The 14,497-nt window shown below is 45.4% G+C and overlaps 1 protein-coding gene across 1 annotated transcript in view; it reads left to right on the top strand.

Annotated features, from left to right (window-relative positions):
- Positions 1-14,055, top strand: part of adgra2 (adhesion G protein-coupled receptor A2) — a 56,858-nt gene extending 42,803 nt beyond the window's left edge. Inside the window, exons 5-20 of the mRNA XM_084180902.1 lie at positions 929-1,000; positions 1,107-1,178; positions 1,486-1,649; positions 2,312-2,525; positions 2,812-2,976; positions 3,084-3,282; positions 3,469-3,618; positions 3,844-4,005; positions 4,100-4,300; positions 4,660-4,849; positions 4,997-5,208; positions 8,871-8,998; positions 9,105-9,228; positions 9,317-9,465; positions 10,368-10,457; positions 10,623-14,055. Coding sequence (XP_084037028.1) covers positions 929-1,000; positions 1,107-1,178; positions 1,486-1,649; positions 2,312-2,525; positions 2,812-2,976; positions 3,084-3,282; positions 3,469-3,618; positions 3,844-4,005; positions 4,100-4,300; positions 4,660-4,849; positions 4,997-5,208; positions 8,871-8,998; positions 9,105-9,228; positions 9,317-9,465; positions 10,368-10,457; positions 10,623-12,033 — 3,703 coding nt within the window. The 3' untranslated portion in view covers positions 12,034-14,055. The remainder of the gene's footprint in view (positions 1-928; positions 1,001-1,106; positions 1,179-1,485; positions 1,650-2,311; positions 2,526-2,811; positions 2,977-3,083; positions 3,283-3,468; positions 3,619-3,843; positions 4,006-4,099; positions 4,301-4,659; positions 4,850-4,996; positions 5,209-8,870; positions 8,999-9,104; positions 9,229-9,316; positions 9,466-10,367; positions 10,458-10,622) is intronic.
- The last annotated feature ends 442 nt before the right edge of the window (positions 14,056-14,497 follow it).

Genomic DNA, 14,497 nt, shown 5'->3' with positions numbered 1-14,497 from the left:
GTCCTCTGCCCTGCGCTGCATGACTCTCTTTTCCCCTCCCTGAACTGCTTGTGTTTTCCCTGCAAGGTCTGGGGCTTTTCAAAACAAACAGGGAGAGATAAAGACACACTCTCGACAGCTCTCTGCTGGGTTTTGTCAGGGGGACAGTGGAACAAGGCTCACTCTGACACTGTCCTTATACCATGCAGACACAGCATGCAGGGGCTGCAGAGTGCATTTGCTCCTTCTTTGGTGATAAGGCTTTACAAGAGGCTCTATGGTCTATGTCGATAAGGAAGATTCACAGGTCACGAGAGTGTTGCAAAATTCAAATTCCTTATCCTGCTGTGTTACACACTGGCTAGTTGAATGAATGGAAATTGTGAAAGATGTGCCTACAGGCCAAGAAACCCACTTTGGATAAGACTTTGTTATTGTAAACAAATTAAAATAAGAAGCGGAAGTCTATTGGCCAATGTGCTGGAGAAGCCAGTTGTTCCCAATGAGATCACAAAAACAACATGCAGAGTGTCAAGATTAGGGTTGCAAAGGTACCGGTAATTTACCAAAGTTACCGGAATCTTAAGTAATTTTGGTAATTTATACTTGAATAACTTTTTTAATGAAGAAAGTACCTAATGTGCAATGGCATTATTTTCAATGAACTTTGCAACTCTTCCAACTAATTACTTTTTTCACAATAGCCATCAGTTTGACAACAAAACATTGACAACAAATACATATTGACATAGTCAAATAAATAAAGGTTTGTACAAAATATATATGAAGGATATTTCATGCTGTAACCCTCATTTAAACACCAATGGTATTCATTAAGTTGATGGTTTATATATAGGATAATGTTTTACAGCTTTGTCATTCTATTTTGTATTAAAAAAAGTATCATTATTCACCGCTGTGCTCTCACTGTCCTTGTTATCTCTCCTAGTGACCTGTCCAACAACCGCATTGGCTGCTTGACTCCAGACATGTTCCAGGGACTCACCAACCTCACCAAACTGTAAGCAGCCTAAATGACTGACCATAAAGCAACACATCCTAGTGTAGTATTGTGGGTACCTAGTACAGTGATCATGATTACACATCTGTCTGTTTTCTCCTGTTAGGAACCTCTCTGGGAACATCTTATCTACCTTGGACCCGGGGGTCTTCCAGGAGATCCCCTCTCTTAAGCTTGTGTGAGTACTGTTCACTGCTCCTAACTGTCATCACCTTTTTCACTGTTTGCTCCAGACAGATGTTTGCATAATCTTCGTAAGCGATATAAATGCAATCTAGGCAATCTGATCACATTTTTCTCCCAATAGGCTTAGTTCAAGCAATGGACAGCCTTTTGTCACATCTGACATGTTGATCCTATAATGGACCACCAGAGAATAGATCTGAACTGTTGGGCAACATGCCGTTAGAGGGAAAGTGACCCGCTCCTCAGTGTAATCTCCCTTGATGAATGGTGTTGTAAAATTCCCTGCTTTTTCTCACCAGGAACTTTAACTCGGACTTTCTGTCATGTGACTGTGGGCTGCGCTGGGTGCCGGGTTACTTTCGCACCAGTGCAGCCTGGCTGGGGGACGAGACCATCTGTGCCTATCCCAGGAACCTCCATGGAAAGCTCCTGCGTGAACTGAGGGAAAGTCAGCTGAGCTGTGGTGAGTGTGTGACAGGAAATTGAATGCATATGAATGCGGTGGTTCACCACTATCACCCCTCAAATAGTATGAAAACTTGACAATATGAATGACAGAGTAATCGTTTTCTCATGCTGATATTATGAGATGTCCCTAATCTGTTAGGTAGGTGTCCCCTGTAGCTCAGTTGGTAGAGCATGGCGCTTGCAACGCCAGGGTTGTGGGTTCGTTTCCCACGGGGGGCCAGTATGAAAATGTATGCACTCACTAACTGTAAGTCGCTCTGGATAAGAGCGTCTGCTAAATGACTAAAATGTGTTTGTGAAAAGTAATAAGCTGTGAGTGAGCAAGTAGAAACACATAAGAAGCGCAATAAAAACGCAAAAGACCAATGTTTTGCTATCTCCAATGACCTGTTTTCTATTGTTTTTCCTCTTCCACTCAGTGGGCTGTCTTTCCAAGTGCGCCAGCTAGCTTTGTTGTGCTTCCTCTGCGGTCAGCCTTTATGAATTGTGGCTGTCTGCATCCAATATTCCTAAAAAAGCAGGCTCATAATGGCTTCATCTGAAATATTTAGCTGAGGTTGTGTAATGAGAGAGCAGCAGAAGTAACCTAGAGTGATTTGTTATGGTCTCATCTGCCTTCCCTTCTCCTGGCTGTGCTGTGTTATTCTCCTCACTCAGACGGGCCTCTGGAGCTGCACACCCTGTCTCTCCTGCCCTCCCAGCGCCAGGTGGTCTTCAGGGGGGACCGGCTGCCCTTCCACTGCACCACCGCCCTGGTGGACAAAATCACTGCGCTGCACTGGCGCCACAACGGCCAGCTGGTGACCTCTGACCCTGAACAGGGCGTCAGTCTAGAGGCCAGCGTGGTTCATGACTGCACCTTCATCACCAGGTAATGTTACAGTACTGAGGGGTCCACTGGTATATTTGTCGTTCCCAGCACTGTCTTCTTACCTTTCATTGTACTCCTCAATTATGTCTTATTTTCATGTTTTCAGTATAAGGTCTAAGTGAAATATGTTTTTGATTTAGTAATATGTTTGGCCAGTGTTTGGTTCACACAAATTGACGAAAAAAACAACACTGTTTGTTTAGTTTCTGCTGATAGGACATGTTGTGTAGTGTGCTGTCTGTGTATGTGTGATGGCAGTGACTAATGTGCTGTCTCCTCGTTGCAGTGAGCTCATCCTGTCCAACGTGCATGTGGAGGCCAGTGGAGAGTGGGAGTGTGTGGTGGCCACTGGGCGGGGCAACACCTCCCGCAGCGTGGAGATAGTGGTGCTGGAGAACAGCGCCTCCTTCTGTCCGGAGGAAAGAGTCACTAACAACCGGGGAGAGTTCAAGTAAGGAAGAAAACAATAATTCCCCTCTCCAGAAACAAAATCCACAATAATAACAGTCCTTCTGATTAAAACATGCTGCATCCTCCTCCCTTGGTGTTTTTTTCTAGGTGGCCCAGAACCCTGGCAGGTATCACCTCCTACCAGTACTGTCTGCAGCTTCGCTACCCATCCCTGTCCGTGGGTGGCGCTGTGGAGCAGAAGCAGGCATCACGATACTGTGACCGCTCAGGGAGCTGGGAGGAGGGAGACTACGACAACTGTCTCTACACCAACAACATCACGCGGGTCCTACACACCTTCATCCTGGTCAGTGCCAGGGGTTGTGCTTGGGCTGTCCCAAATTCATTTAGCCCACTACCTATGAAATCAAAGTATGATACATACTTATGGTAGTAATATTTAAATAGTTGTTGCCTGAAAGGTAAATGTGTAAAAGTAACAAAACATATGAGTTATTTGCTTTAAAATAATCATACTTCTCTCTTTTTCCAGATGCCAATCAATACCTCTAATGCGGTTACTCTGGCACATCAGGTGCGCATATACACTCTGGAGGCATCCGGTTTCACTGACACCATGGACGTGATGTACGTGGCCCAGATGATGGAGAAATTCATGGAATATGTCCGACCACTGCGAGAGGTGGACCGATGAGATCTATAAACCCTCAAAGCATGTTTTATGGGTTTTATTTTGTGTCTGCATTGTCTTGAATTGGAAATAGTTGATAGGGACTTTTTGACTTGAATATTCATGATTACCTTACGTTCGTGATTACGTTTCTTTCTGCCCCCTGTGTTTATGCGAATGCCTGTATTTTTAATGCTTGTTTTTTCATGTCTTTACCTGTGTGTATGTGTGTGTCAGCTGTCAGTGGTGCTGGTGGAGATTGGCAGTAACCTGATGCAGGTGGATAATCAGATCCTGACCCATGCCCAGAGAGAGAAGAAAGCCTGCAGCTCCATAGTCCACTCTCTGGAGACTCTGGCCTGGCCCCAGCTCCACAGCCATGCCCAGGACCTCTCCATGGTACAACAACTGTTCCATTTGAACATGTTTTTAGGTTCTATATTATTTTTACCTAACAGTCCTAAATGTAATCTGCATTGTTTTTCCCCTATAGCTCTCCAGGAACATTGTAATGGAGGCCCATCTTATCCGTCCGGCACACTTCACTGGCATGAGCTGCACAGCTTACCAACGCCGGGAGACCTTGTTAGGCAACCTTGGGATGGAGGGGGCAGAGCCCACCCACGAACAGCAGCTCCGCTTCCGCTGTACCACGGGCACCCACAACACCTCCATAAACAACTTCCCCATGAAGGTAAGCAATGTCTCTGTCTCCCTCACCCAGACCTGAACCCAACCTCACCCACAAACAGGACTGTGGTTGTGTGTCTGTGGTACAATGGCAGACAGTGCGTACGGTTCTCATTAGAGGGAACACACCTCAGGGCTTGACATACTGGAGATGGCATGGATCCGCATGTAGCACAGTCATTTACAACAGCTGACATGGAAGAGGGAGAAAATCCCTCTCTCTCTCTCTCTCTCTCGCTCTCGCTCTCTCTCTCTCTCTCTCTCTCTCTCTCTCTCTCTCTCTCTCTCGCTCTCGCTCTCGTTCTCGCTCTCTCTCGCTCTCTCGCTCTGTCTCTCTATTTCTCTGTCCCTCCCTCCCTCTAGAATGCTGTAGCCCTGGCCTCTGTGGTCCTCCCTGCCTCTCTGTTCCCCCCGGACGCCCCGTCAGACTGTAAGCTCCAGTTTGTGGCGTTCCGTACAGGGAGGTTCTTCCCTTTCTCAGGGAACTCCAGCGGTCCTGGAGAGCACGCCCGCAGACACAGTGTCAACAGCCCTGTCATCTACGTAGGCCTAGGTGAGGGAGCAGCTATTACACTTTTATTACACAATTCAACAAATTTACAGAGACGGGTCAAACCTGGTTATTTTAAGATATTACATAATACAAATGTATGAGCTGGTGACAGTGATAGAGATGGTCATCTCCTCCTTTGTGTTGCAGACGGGTGCAGTATGTGGAACCACTCAGAGCCCATCTTGGTGTCCCTGCGCCACTCGATCCCGGGAAGTGACCCGGTGGCGGCCCACTGGAGCCTGCAGGCCCTGCAGCAACAGCAGGGGGGGTGGAGCCTGGAGGGCTGCCTACTGGCCCACACTGACTCTGCCACCTCCACCCTGCGCTGCTCTGTGCTCAGCAACTACGCCGTGCTGCAGGTAGGGCGAGAGCACATCCTAGGATCACTCACCCACTCTCAGAGACACATGGTGGATGTAATGTAATGATGACTCTGCACAACACGCACTGCACAACACGTCACTTCCTGTTGAACGCGGAATGAGGGAGAGCTCGGTTTGTTGTTTTGGAAAGTTTTGAAAGTCTATTGAAAAAGTTTGGTTACTAGCTAGATCCCACAATGTGGTTGGCTTCAGTTCAGGACCTCTACTATCTGTCCAGTGATCTTACCGACCAATGCCGGGTCTAAGGAGCTGCTTGGCGTAGCAGCTAGCTAGCTGCCTACCAAGCTAGTGGCGTTTTCTTGAGGGCTTGAATGCAGCCTGCGACGTGGATAGCCATTGTGGCTGGGACCGCGGATTGGCCCGGGCTTGTGGTTATCTAGATCCCTGCTGTTTGTTGTTGTTGTTTCCAATATTCCCTTCGACCTGCCCTGTCTGGAACGGCAAGGAGTAACAGCGTAACCTACGTTGCTACCATGACAAAGACCAAAGCTGGCGGGAGTACCATTGAGGACAGTGGTGTCTCTCTATCACATGTGAAGGATCTTTTAATCAAACAAAAATAGTTCTACAAACAGTTGTTACAACAACAAGAAAATAGCTTCAAGTGTTGTGTCCAAATACTGGTGGAGTCAACTAATAAAATAATGGACGACCTGACCAGAGAGGTCCAGGACCTGAAGAACAGTTTGCAGTTCTCCCAGGGTCAGCTCGATGAATTTATATAGAAGAACGGCAAGATGACAGCAATTTGTAAGTCAGTGAGAGAGGACATCAGTTCTGTATGTGAATCCATGATAACAATGATGGAGAAATCAAATTATCTTGAGGGACAATCAAGGCAGAACAACATTGTTGTGGACGGAATTGCAGAATCTCCACATGAGACCTGGACGGCGTCTAAGGACAAAGTGAGGGAAATGAACTTGGAGAAACAGAAGATGGACCACAGGATGATTGAGGTTTGAGCGCGCTCACAGGACTGGAAAACCCACCACCAGCCCAGGTGACAGGCCCAGGCCAATATTAGTCAAGTTCCTGAGGTTCAAGGACAAGGTAGCTGTTCTGGAAAGAGCCAAGAACTTGAGAGGAACGTATATCTTGCTCAACGAGGACTATCCTGAAGCTGTGCGCCAGAAGAGGAAAGAACTTATCCCAGCCATGAAAGCTGCCAGAGCGCGTGCGGACATTGCTTACATCCGCTATGACAGGCTCATTGTCCACCCTCCCTCCCAAAAACCAAGAAGGGATGAGAGAGCCAAGCCTATGGGTTTGTATCTTCAACCCTGCTGCGCACACACACACACACACACACTTACACACACAAACTGATTAATGGACTGCTGAATGTATTTTTTTTTCTCTTGCTTTGTTTGCTCTTTTCCATATTATGTCTATCTCTGATAAGCTACCCAGGAAAGGGATGAACATAGTCCATATTAATATATGTAGCCTTAGAAATAAAGTTAATGAAATCAATAACGTGCTAACATCAGATAACATTCATATATTAGCAATTTCTGAGACTCACTTAGATAATTCATTTGATGATACAGCATTAGCAATACAAGGATATAACATCTATAGAAGAGACAGGAATGCTTATGGGTGAGGTGTTGCTGTATATATTCAGAGCCATATCCCTGTAATGCTTAGAGAATATCTTATTTCAAGTGTTATTGAAGTGTTGTGGTTGCAGGTTCACCTGGCACATCTAAAGCCTTTTCTTTTGGGGTGTTGCTATAGGCCACCAAGTGCTAACAGTCAGTATCTAAAATGTTTGGGTGAAATGCTTGATAGGGTATGTGATGTAAACAGAGAGGTCTACTTTCTTGGGGACCTGAATATTGACTGATTTTCATCAAGCTGTCTGCTCAAGAGGAAGCTTCTCACTGTAACCATTTCCTGTAATCTGGTTCAGGTTATTAATCAACCTACCAGGGTGTTTACAGACACTACAGGAACACAATCATCCACATGTATTGATCACATGTTTACTGATACTGTAGAACTTTGTTCTAAAGCTGTATCCGTACCCATTGGCCGTGTGGTGCCAGGACAACAACCTCTCCCTCAACGTGATCAAGACAAAGGAGATGATTGTGGACTACAGAAAAAGAAGTGGACCGAGCACGCCCCCATTCTCATCCACAGGGCTGTAGTGGAGCAGGTTGAGAGCTTGGTGTCCACATCACCAACAAACTAACATGGTCCAAGCACGCCAAGACAGTCGTGAAGAGGGCACGACAAAACCTATTCCCCCTAAGGAGACAGAAAATATTTGGCATGGGTCCTCAGATCCTCAAAAGGTTCTACAGCTGCACCATCGAGAGCATCCTGACTGGTTGCATCACTGCCTGGTATGGCAACTACTCGGCCTCCGACCGCAAGTCACTGCAGAGGGTAGTGCGTATGGCCCAGTACATCACTGGGGCCAAGCTTCCTGCCATCCAGGATCTCTATACCAGGCGGTGTCAGAGAAAGGTCCTAAAAATTGTCAAAGACTACAGCCACCGTAGTCATAGACTGTTCTCTCTGCTATCGCATTGGCAAGTGGTACCGGAGCGCCAAGTCTAGGCTTCTCAACAGCTTCTACCCCCAAGCCATAAGACTCCTGAACATCTAATCAAATGGCTACCCAGACTATTTGCATAAGTCACGGCGGTTGGATCCAAAAATCTCAAATTTGGACTCATCAGACCACAGGACAGATTTCCACAGGTCTAATGTCCATTGCACGTGTTTCTTGGTCCAAGCAAGTCTTCTTATTATTGGTGTCCTTTAGTAGTGATTTCTTTGCAGCAATTCGACCATGAAGGCCTGATTCACGCAATCTCCTCTGAACAGTTGATGTTGAGATGTGTCTGTTACTTGAACTCTGTGAAGCATTTATTTGGGCTGCAATTTCTGAGGCTGGTAACTCTAATGAACTTATCCTCTGCAGCAGAGGTACCTCTGGGTCTTCCTTTGCTGTGGCGGTCCTCATGAGAGCCAGTTTCATCATAGCGCTTGATGGTTTTTGCGACTGCACTTTCAATTTTCCAGATTGACTGACCTTCATGTCTTAAAGTAATGATTGACTGTCGTTTCTCTTTGCTTATTTGAGCTGTTCTTGCCATAATATGGACTTGATCTTTTACCAAATAGGTCTATCTTCTGTATACCTTGTCACAAAAAAACTGATTGGCTCAAACGCATTAAGAAGGAAAGAAATTCCACAAATTAACTTTTAACAAGGCACACCTGTTAATTGAAATGCATTCCAGGTGACTACCTCATGAAGATGGTTGAGAGAATGGCAAGAGTGTGCAAAGCTGTCATCAAGGCAAAGGGTGCCTACTTTGAAGAATCTCAAATATAAAATATATTTTGATTTGTTTAACACTTTTTTGGTTACTACATGATTCCATATGTGTTATTTCATAGTTTTGATAAAGACAAACCCTGGAATGAGTTAAGTGTTGGACCCCAGTAAGACTAGCTGTCGCTATTGGCGTCAGCTAATGGGGATCCTAATATATCTAAAGAAAAATTGACTGCACTGGATGAATATTCATGTTATTTTCTCAAGGTCTCAAGATTTTATACCAAGCCCCACAGTGCGGTCATTGCAATGATATTAATAGTTATCTTTTTCCTAGGAGGTTCCTGACTTCCCTCACTCCCCACCCATGTCAGTGAGGGTACTCCACCCTGTGGTCTATACCTGTACTGCAATCCTCCTCCTCTGCCTCTTCACCATCATCATCACACACATAATACACCACAGGTACCGTGTGTGTGTGTGTGTGTGTGTGTGTGTGTCTGCTATCTGACCTACCCCACAGTGTCTTTATGTCCATCTAATGCTCTTCTTTGTTTTCTTCCTCCTGCAGTTCTATAAACATATCCAGAAAGAGCTGGCACACGTTACTCAATACCTGCTTCCACGTCGCTATGACCACAGCTGTCTACGCAGGAGGCATCACCCTGACCAGCTATCCAATGGTGTGCCAGGCAGTAAGTCCCTCTCCTCTCAGACCCAGCTCATGCTCTCTACATGTGGTGTGTGTAGGCTGTGTGTATGACCCTGTGTGATTTGTGTCAGGTGGGCATCGCTCTCCACTACTCCTCCTTGTCTACTCTGCTGTGGATCGGGGTCAGTGCTAGAGTCCTCTACAAAGAGGCTGTCTGGAGGATGCCACGGCAACCAGAGGGAGAGTCTCCTGTTCCACCTACTCAGCGGCCTATGCTCAGGTCAGTGATGTCATCAGGGTGAGACAGAGTCAACTTTTATATGAGAAGGTTGTGAGTTATTGTCAAACAGGTCAATGGTTGAGTTGGGAGCTCATTGTGGGGTGCTATTTTAAATGACTGTATTCATGTGAACGGACACCCTAACTGTGTCATATCAAAGACCACCATTGTGTTTAGAACCAAGGATCTTCTGTTTTAGAAAGCCTTGGAGGGAAAAACAGTAGACTACTGCTAAGGCACAAAAGAGCAGCAGTGACAGATGCAGAGTGCTGAACCTAGAGCGGGGGAGGAGAGGAATGTACGAGCCTGGGATAACAGAGGTTGAGGAGAATATCGTAAATCTGGCCAGGGTGATGGAGGGGGCGCACTGTCCCCTCATTACTGCCCCCCTCCCCTCCTCCTCCCCCTTTTCCCCCTCTGCCCTGGTGATCCCTGGCTGTGATCATGTACTGTACTGTTGATCTCTGTGGCTTTCCCAAACCCCTCTGTCGCCCACCGCCGCATGGGGTCAGCCCTCCAATGACGCCTGGCCCTGTGATAAATCACAACCCCCCCAGCAACCTGTTGCCCTTTGTTACACTTTATCAGCTAGCGCAGCTGCCCAACTAACAGCTCAGTTCAGCTCAAGAGATCACAGACAGCTAGCCTAGGGATCACTACAGCTGTGAAATGTATGCTTGCTGGGATAAAACAACAAAGGAGCAAAGCCGCTAAATCTCATACAGAATAAACAGAAACTGAAATGTAATTTGTCATACAGTCCTTGGGTTTAGTTGTTGTTTCCAATATTGTGTCTGGCACATGATACTTCACATCTAAATAAGTTCACTGTCATTTAATCTTACTTTCTTTTTCATCTAATTTTGTTGGATCCCTCTAATTTGTATCTTTCCTGAATACAGGTTCTATCTAATAGCTGGTGGTGTTCCTCTCATCATATGTGGCATCACTGCAGCTGTCAACGTCAACAACTATGGGGCCAACAGCCCTTAGTGAGTGCTTCTCATTTTACCGTTGACCCATTGGCCCTTGACACAGTATATTTTGGTTTAGTGCTTATTCAAGAGCTGAATTTGACATTTTTTATGAGATTTTGAATATACAGAGGAATCCTTCTTTTGCTATGACCTTGCTGACTTTTTTGTGGTATTTTCCAGCTGCTGGTTGGTGTGGCAGCCCAGTTTGGGGGCCTTCTTTGTCCCCGCAGGCTTGGCGGTATTGGTCACCTGGATCTATTTCCTGTGCACTGTGTTTCGCCTGAGGCAGCGGGTGTCCAAAGAGTGCCCAGGATCCTCACTATCCTCCCCTGTGCCTGAGAGCCAGCCAGCCCTGGGTAGAAGCACTAGTCTCATGTCAACAGACTCTGTGGTGGGGACCATGCACGCTGCGTTGACCCCAGAGGACCAGTACTCCCTGAAGGTGCAGTTCCTGGTGCTGGTGGCCACCCACTTCCTGTTCCTGGCCCTGTGGGGCTGTGGAGCCATGGCCATGTGGCTGACAGGGCACAGCAGCCTGTTGTTTAGCTGTCTCTATGGGGTAGCTGCCACCGTGTTGGGGGTGTTCCTGGTGGTGCACCACTGCTTTCGACGCCTGGATGTGCAGGCCTCCTGGCTGGGCTGCTGCCCAGGGTATTGCCGCTCCCAGCCTATGCCAGCCTACATGCACACCTGCACCACTGTTAGTGGGATGCAGACCACCTCTGAAAAGGGATCCCAGATCTTCATTGGCTGCCATCCTCCAGGGGATCCCCACAACTCCTCATCAGCCAGGTCCTCCTCCACCCCCAGTGGGATCAGCAGTGTGGGCCCTGGGCCCTGTAAGCTTACCAACCTGCTGCAGGTGGCACAAGACAATACCAACAATACCACTCATGCCCCAGCAGGCATCAACACCAGCACCAGTACGGACAATAACAACAAGCAAGCTAACAACCTGCTGCCCACCATAGCCCCTGTCCAGCCTCAGAGGAGGAAGGTCAGTGGCAGAACTAAACAAGGGAGCAGCCAGTATCACCACCGAGGTGAAGGCAGAGGTCACTACCGTCTCAAAGTCATGAGGGCTGGTGGGGGAGGGGGCAGTATGGGAGCACTGGGACCTACAGGTATAGAGCAGCACAACGCTGCCCATCCAGCCCACAAACAGGCCACTAGTGAGAACGGCAGCGTACATCACAGCCACTCTGAGAGCCATGTCAGCCCGATAACCAACTGTAATGGTAGGAGAGTGGGGGAGACAGTGGCTACCAGCCCCTCAGAGGGAAGTGACGGGGGCAGCAGCGGCAGCCGTAAGCCCTTCCCTCTGCTCCCCTCTGTGGCCAGCAGGGTGGCTATGCAAGGTAATAGGCGCAGCGCCAGCCGAGACAATCTGAAACTGGCAGCGGCTGCAGAGCGTGAAGCTAAGCGCAGCTCCTACCCTCTGAACAGCATTACTACCACTGTGCCAGGGGTTGCCCCTAACGGCACCCTCAAGAGCTCTGTGATAGAGCTGGAGTTGGACACAAGTGGCACGGACCATTCCCAGAGCTCTGTGGGCATGAAAAGTATGTGGAAGAGTGAAACTACAGTGTGACCCTAGCTCTTTCCCAGCACCTGTCCACAGTGGACCCTGACAATATTTGATATGATTGGACTGTTGTTATAGTCTCCTACACCTATACAGATGAATCCTAATATGAGATCCATGTGTGTAACTCAGACTTTCGTGTAAATTATATTGAAAGAATTGCACAAAACTTCTAGTTTCACGTGTGGATCTCAAGTTGGGATTCAGATCATGATGAGGTTTTTTATTTTTAATGTGTAAAAGAGCTAGATTATGGGGTTGTGTTGCTTGCTACTTTTGCGTCCAGCCATTTGGCTTTCCATTACAATGATGGTATGGGATGTGTATGAAGACAACCATGTCCTGTACTCTCAGCTCTGTCACATACATAACAACTGTTTGTTGGGTTTGCCATGAATTCAAGGCCTGTCTTTTGTGTACTTTTGTTTCTCATATTTCAAACCTAAAATACTCATTTATTCTACACGTCACAGGAATTTTTACGAGCTAAGTCTAAAATCAACATAAGATGTTGATTTTGGGTACCTTAAGTAAAGCTTTATTGTTTTATTTGTATTCTTATTCTATGCATATCGACTATAGCATGAAATGGAATCTAAGATTGTCCATTTCCACAGTATGTCTGTGCATTTCCTCTGTGAAGAATCTTTTTGTTTTTATTATATTTTCTTGTAGTATTGTGGGTATGTGGGCATGTGTGTGTGCGTGTGTATGTGTATGCTTGTGTGAATGTGTGTTTGTGTGTGTGATTCTCAATCTAGGATGAGAGAATGCAGATTGTAAAACTTTTTATACTAAATCGTATTGACCTGGATTCAAATACGCATCAGCACTGAGAGGGAACTCCTCCCCTAATAAACAGGATTGAACAAGTATCATTATTTGGACAAATTATTTTTATATGAACTTCCCCATCCTTCTTCATTTTCCCATTTTCTTTTACTGTGCTCTCTCCCTCTTGGAGTTTCAAATCTCTGGATTTACACTTAGTTGAACATGGATGTAGACTGCCCCCTCCAGGATTTCAAACATCATTGTTCATGCACTGATATAAAGGGATGCATCCGTTTAAACTATGTTGAGTTTTCCATCTGCATCAGGAGGAAGGAGAATATTTTAATGGTTGTTTTATTATGCAGTAAATAGCTCTGGTTTATATCACATGAACCAAGATAAGCGCTTACTGAAACACCCCCCTCACATTCACCTCATAAACCAATGGCTTCAAAGCTTTTTACAGTAATCATCAAATACTTCTACACTATTTTTTTCTGTTGATGTACAAATCTCAGAATAAAGGCAAAAACATGTATGACAGAATTCTGGTTCATTTATGCTACATAGTTTTCTGATGTTGCTTCACACACTTTACCATACAATATTGTGTAAAGCCATATTATGCCATTTTGATCTTCAGTATTCTTTTAGCATGTAAGAATGCAACAGCTCAGTTCATCTTAGATACGCTCCGCTAAACAACTCCAATGTGTTCAGGGAAATTATTGTGCCAAATAATTGTATAGATAAGCAGAGCTTACCTCAACGTCAGTGTTTAGCAAATGGGATACAGTTCATAGATTGTATCCTTATTCTAGGTCCTGAAATCTCCCTTTAGGTCAATGATAATAACATGAGGAAGAACTCACAAAGCTGAGAGTTGTGTTAAGTACAAAGCAGTGGTTGCACTTACCTTCCTTATTATTGTCTGTAGAAAAACCACCATGCTTGTTCCACTAATTTCCATTAGGTGTAAAATGTCAACACGTGCAAGAACACAATGGCAGAATGTGTCCTCTTTTTCACTCATGGTTACCCAGATTGTTAACATTTAATCCATTTACTAACATTCATCCCATTGGTCCTTAAATGATTTCCAAGTTTTGTGTCCACTCTCATCTCGAAATGAAAAAGGGAGATTTTAAAATGCTGTTTGTATATTTATATTTCATTTGTCATAATGACATCAGTATGAAATAACTGTGTTTAATTCAATAATATATTGTTCAAGAATTCCAACTGTGCCTTGTAAAATAAACTCTGATGCAAAATAAATACAATAAATACAACTTTAGTATTTTGTCATTTATTCTCATACTGATGGGGCAATACTGCTTCTCTGATATGAACATGAGGTGAATGCGAATGAAAGAGTCTTAGAAACTCTGTGACTGGCTGTCTGAGCACCAGCTGCTCCTGAAGCCTCTGTTCATATTAGCTGTTCTTGATGTTGTGGTCTAATTTGTGACATCTTGTTCTCTGTTCAACAAAGCTGAAACCTTTGTCACTAAACAGTTCTTTATTACAATTTGTTATATTAGTGTAGTTTAGAAACAATTAGTCAGCATGTTTACAAACATAAGGTCAGCGTGGTCCTGGGCTGGGGGATTCAGGGATGGTAAATTGATCCTAGACATTATATATATATATATATATATATATATTTTTTTTTTTTTAATTACATTTCAAATTA

This window comes from Coregonus lavaretus, assembly GCF_964263955.1.
Source record: "Coregonus lavaretus genome assembly, chromosome: 17".
NCBI classification, from domain to species: Eukaryota; Metazoa; Chordata; class Actinopteri; order Salmoniformes; family Salmonidae; genus Coregonus; species Coregonus lavaretus.
Note: the sequence above shows the minus strand (reverse complement) of the source record. Positions and strands in the feature narration are given on the sequence as shown.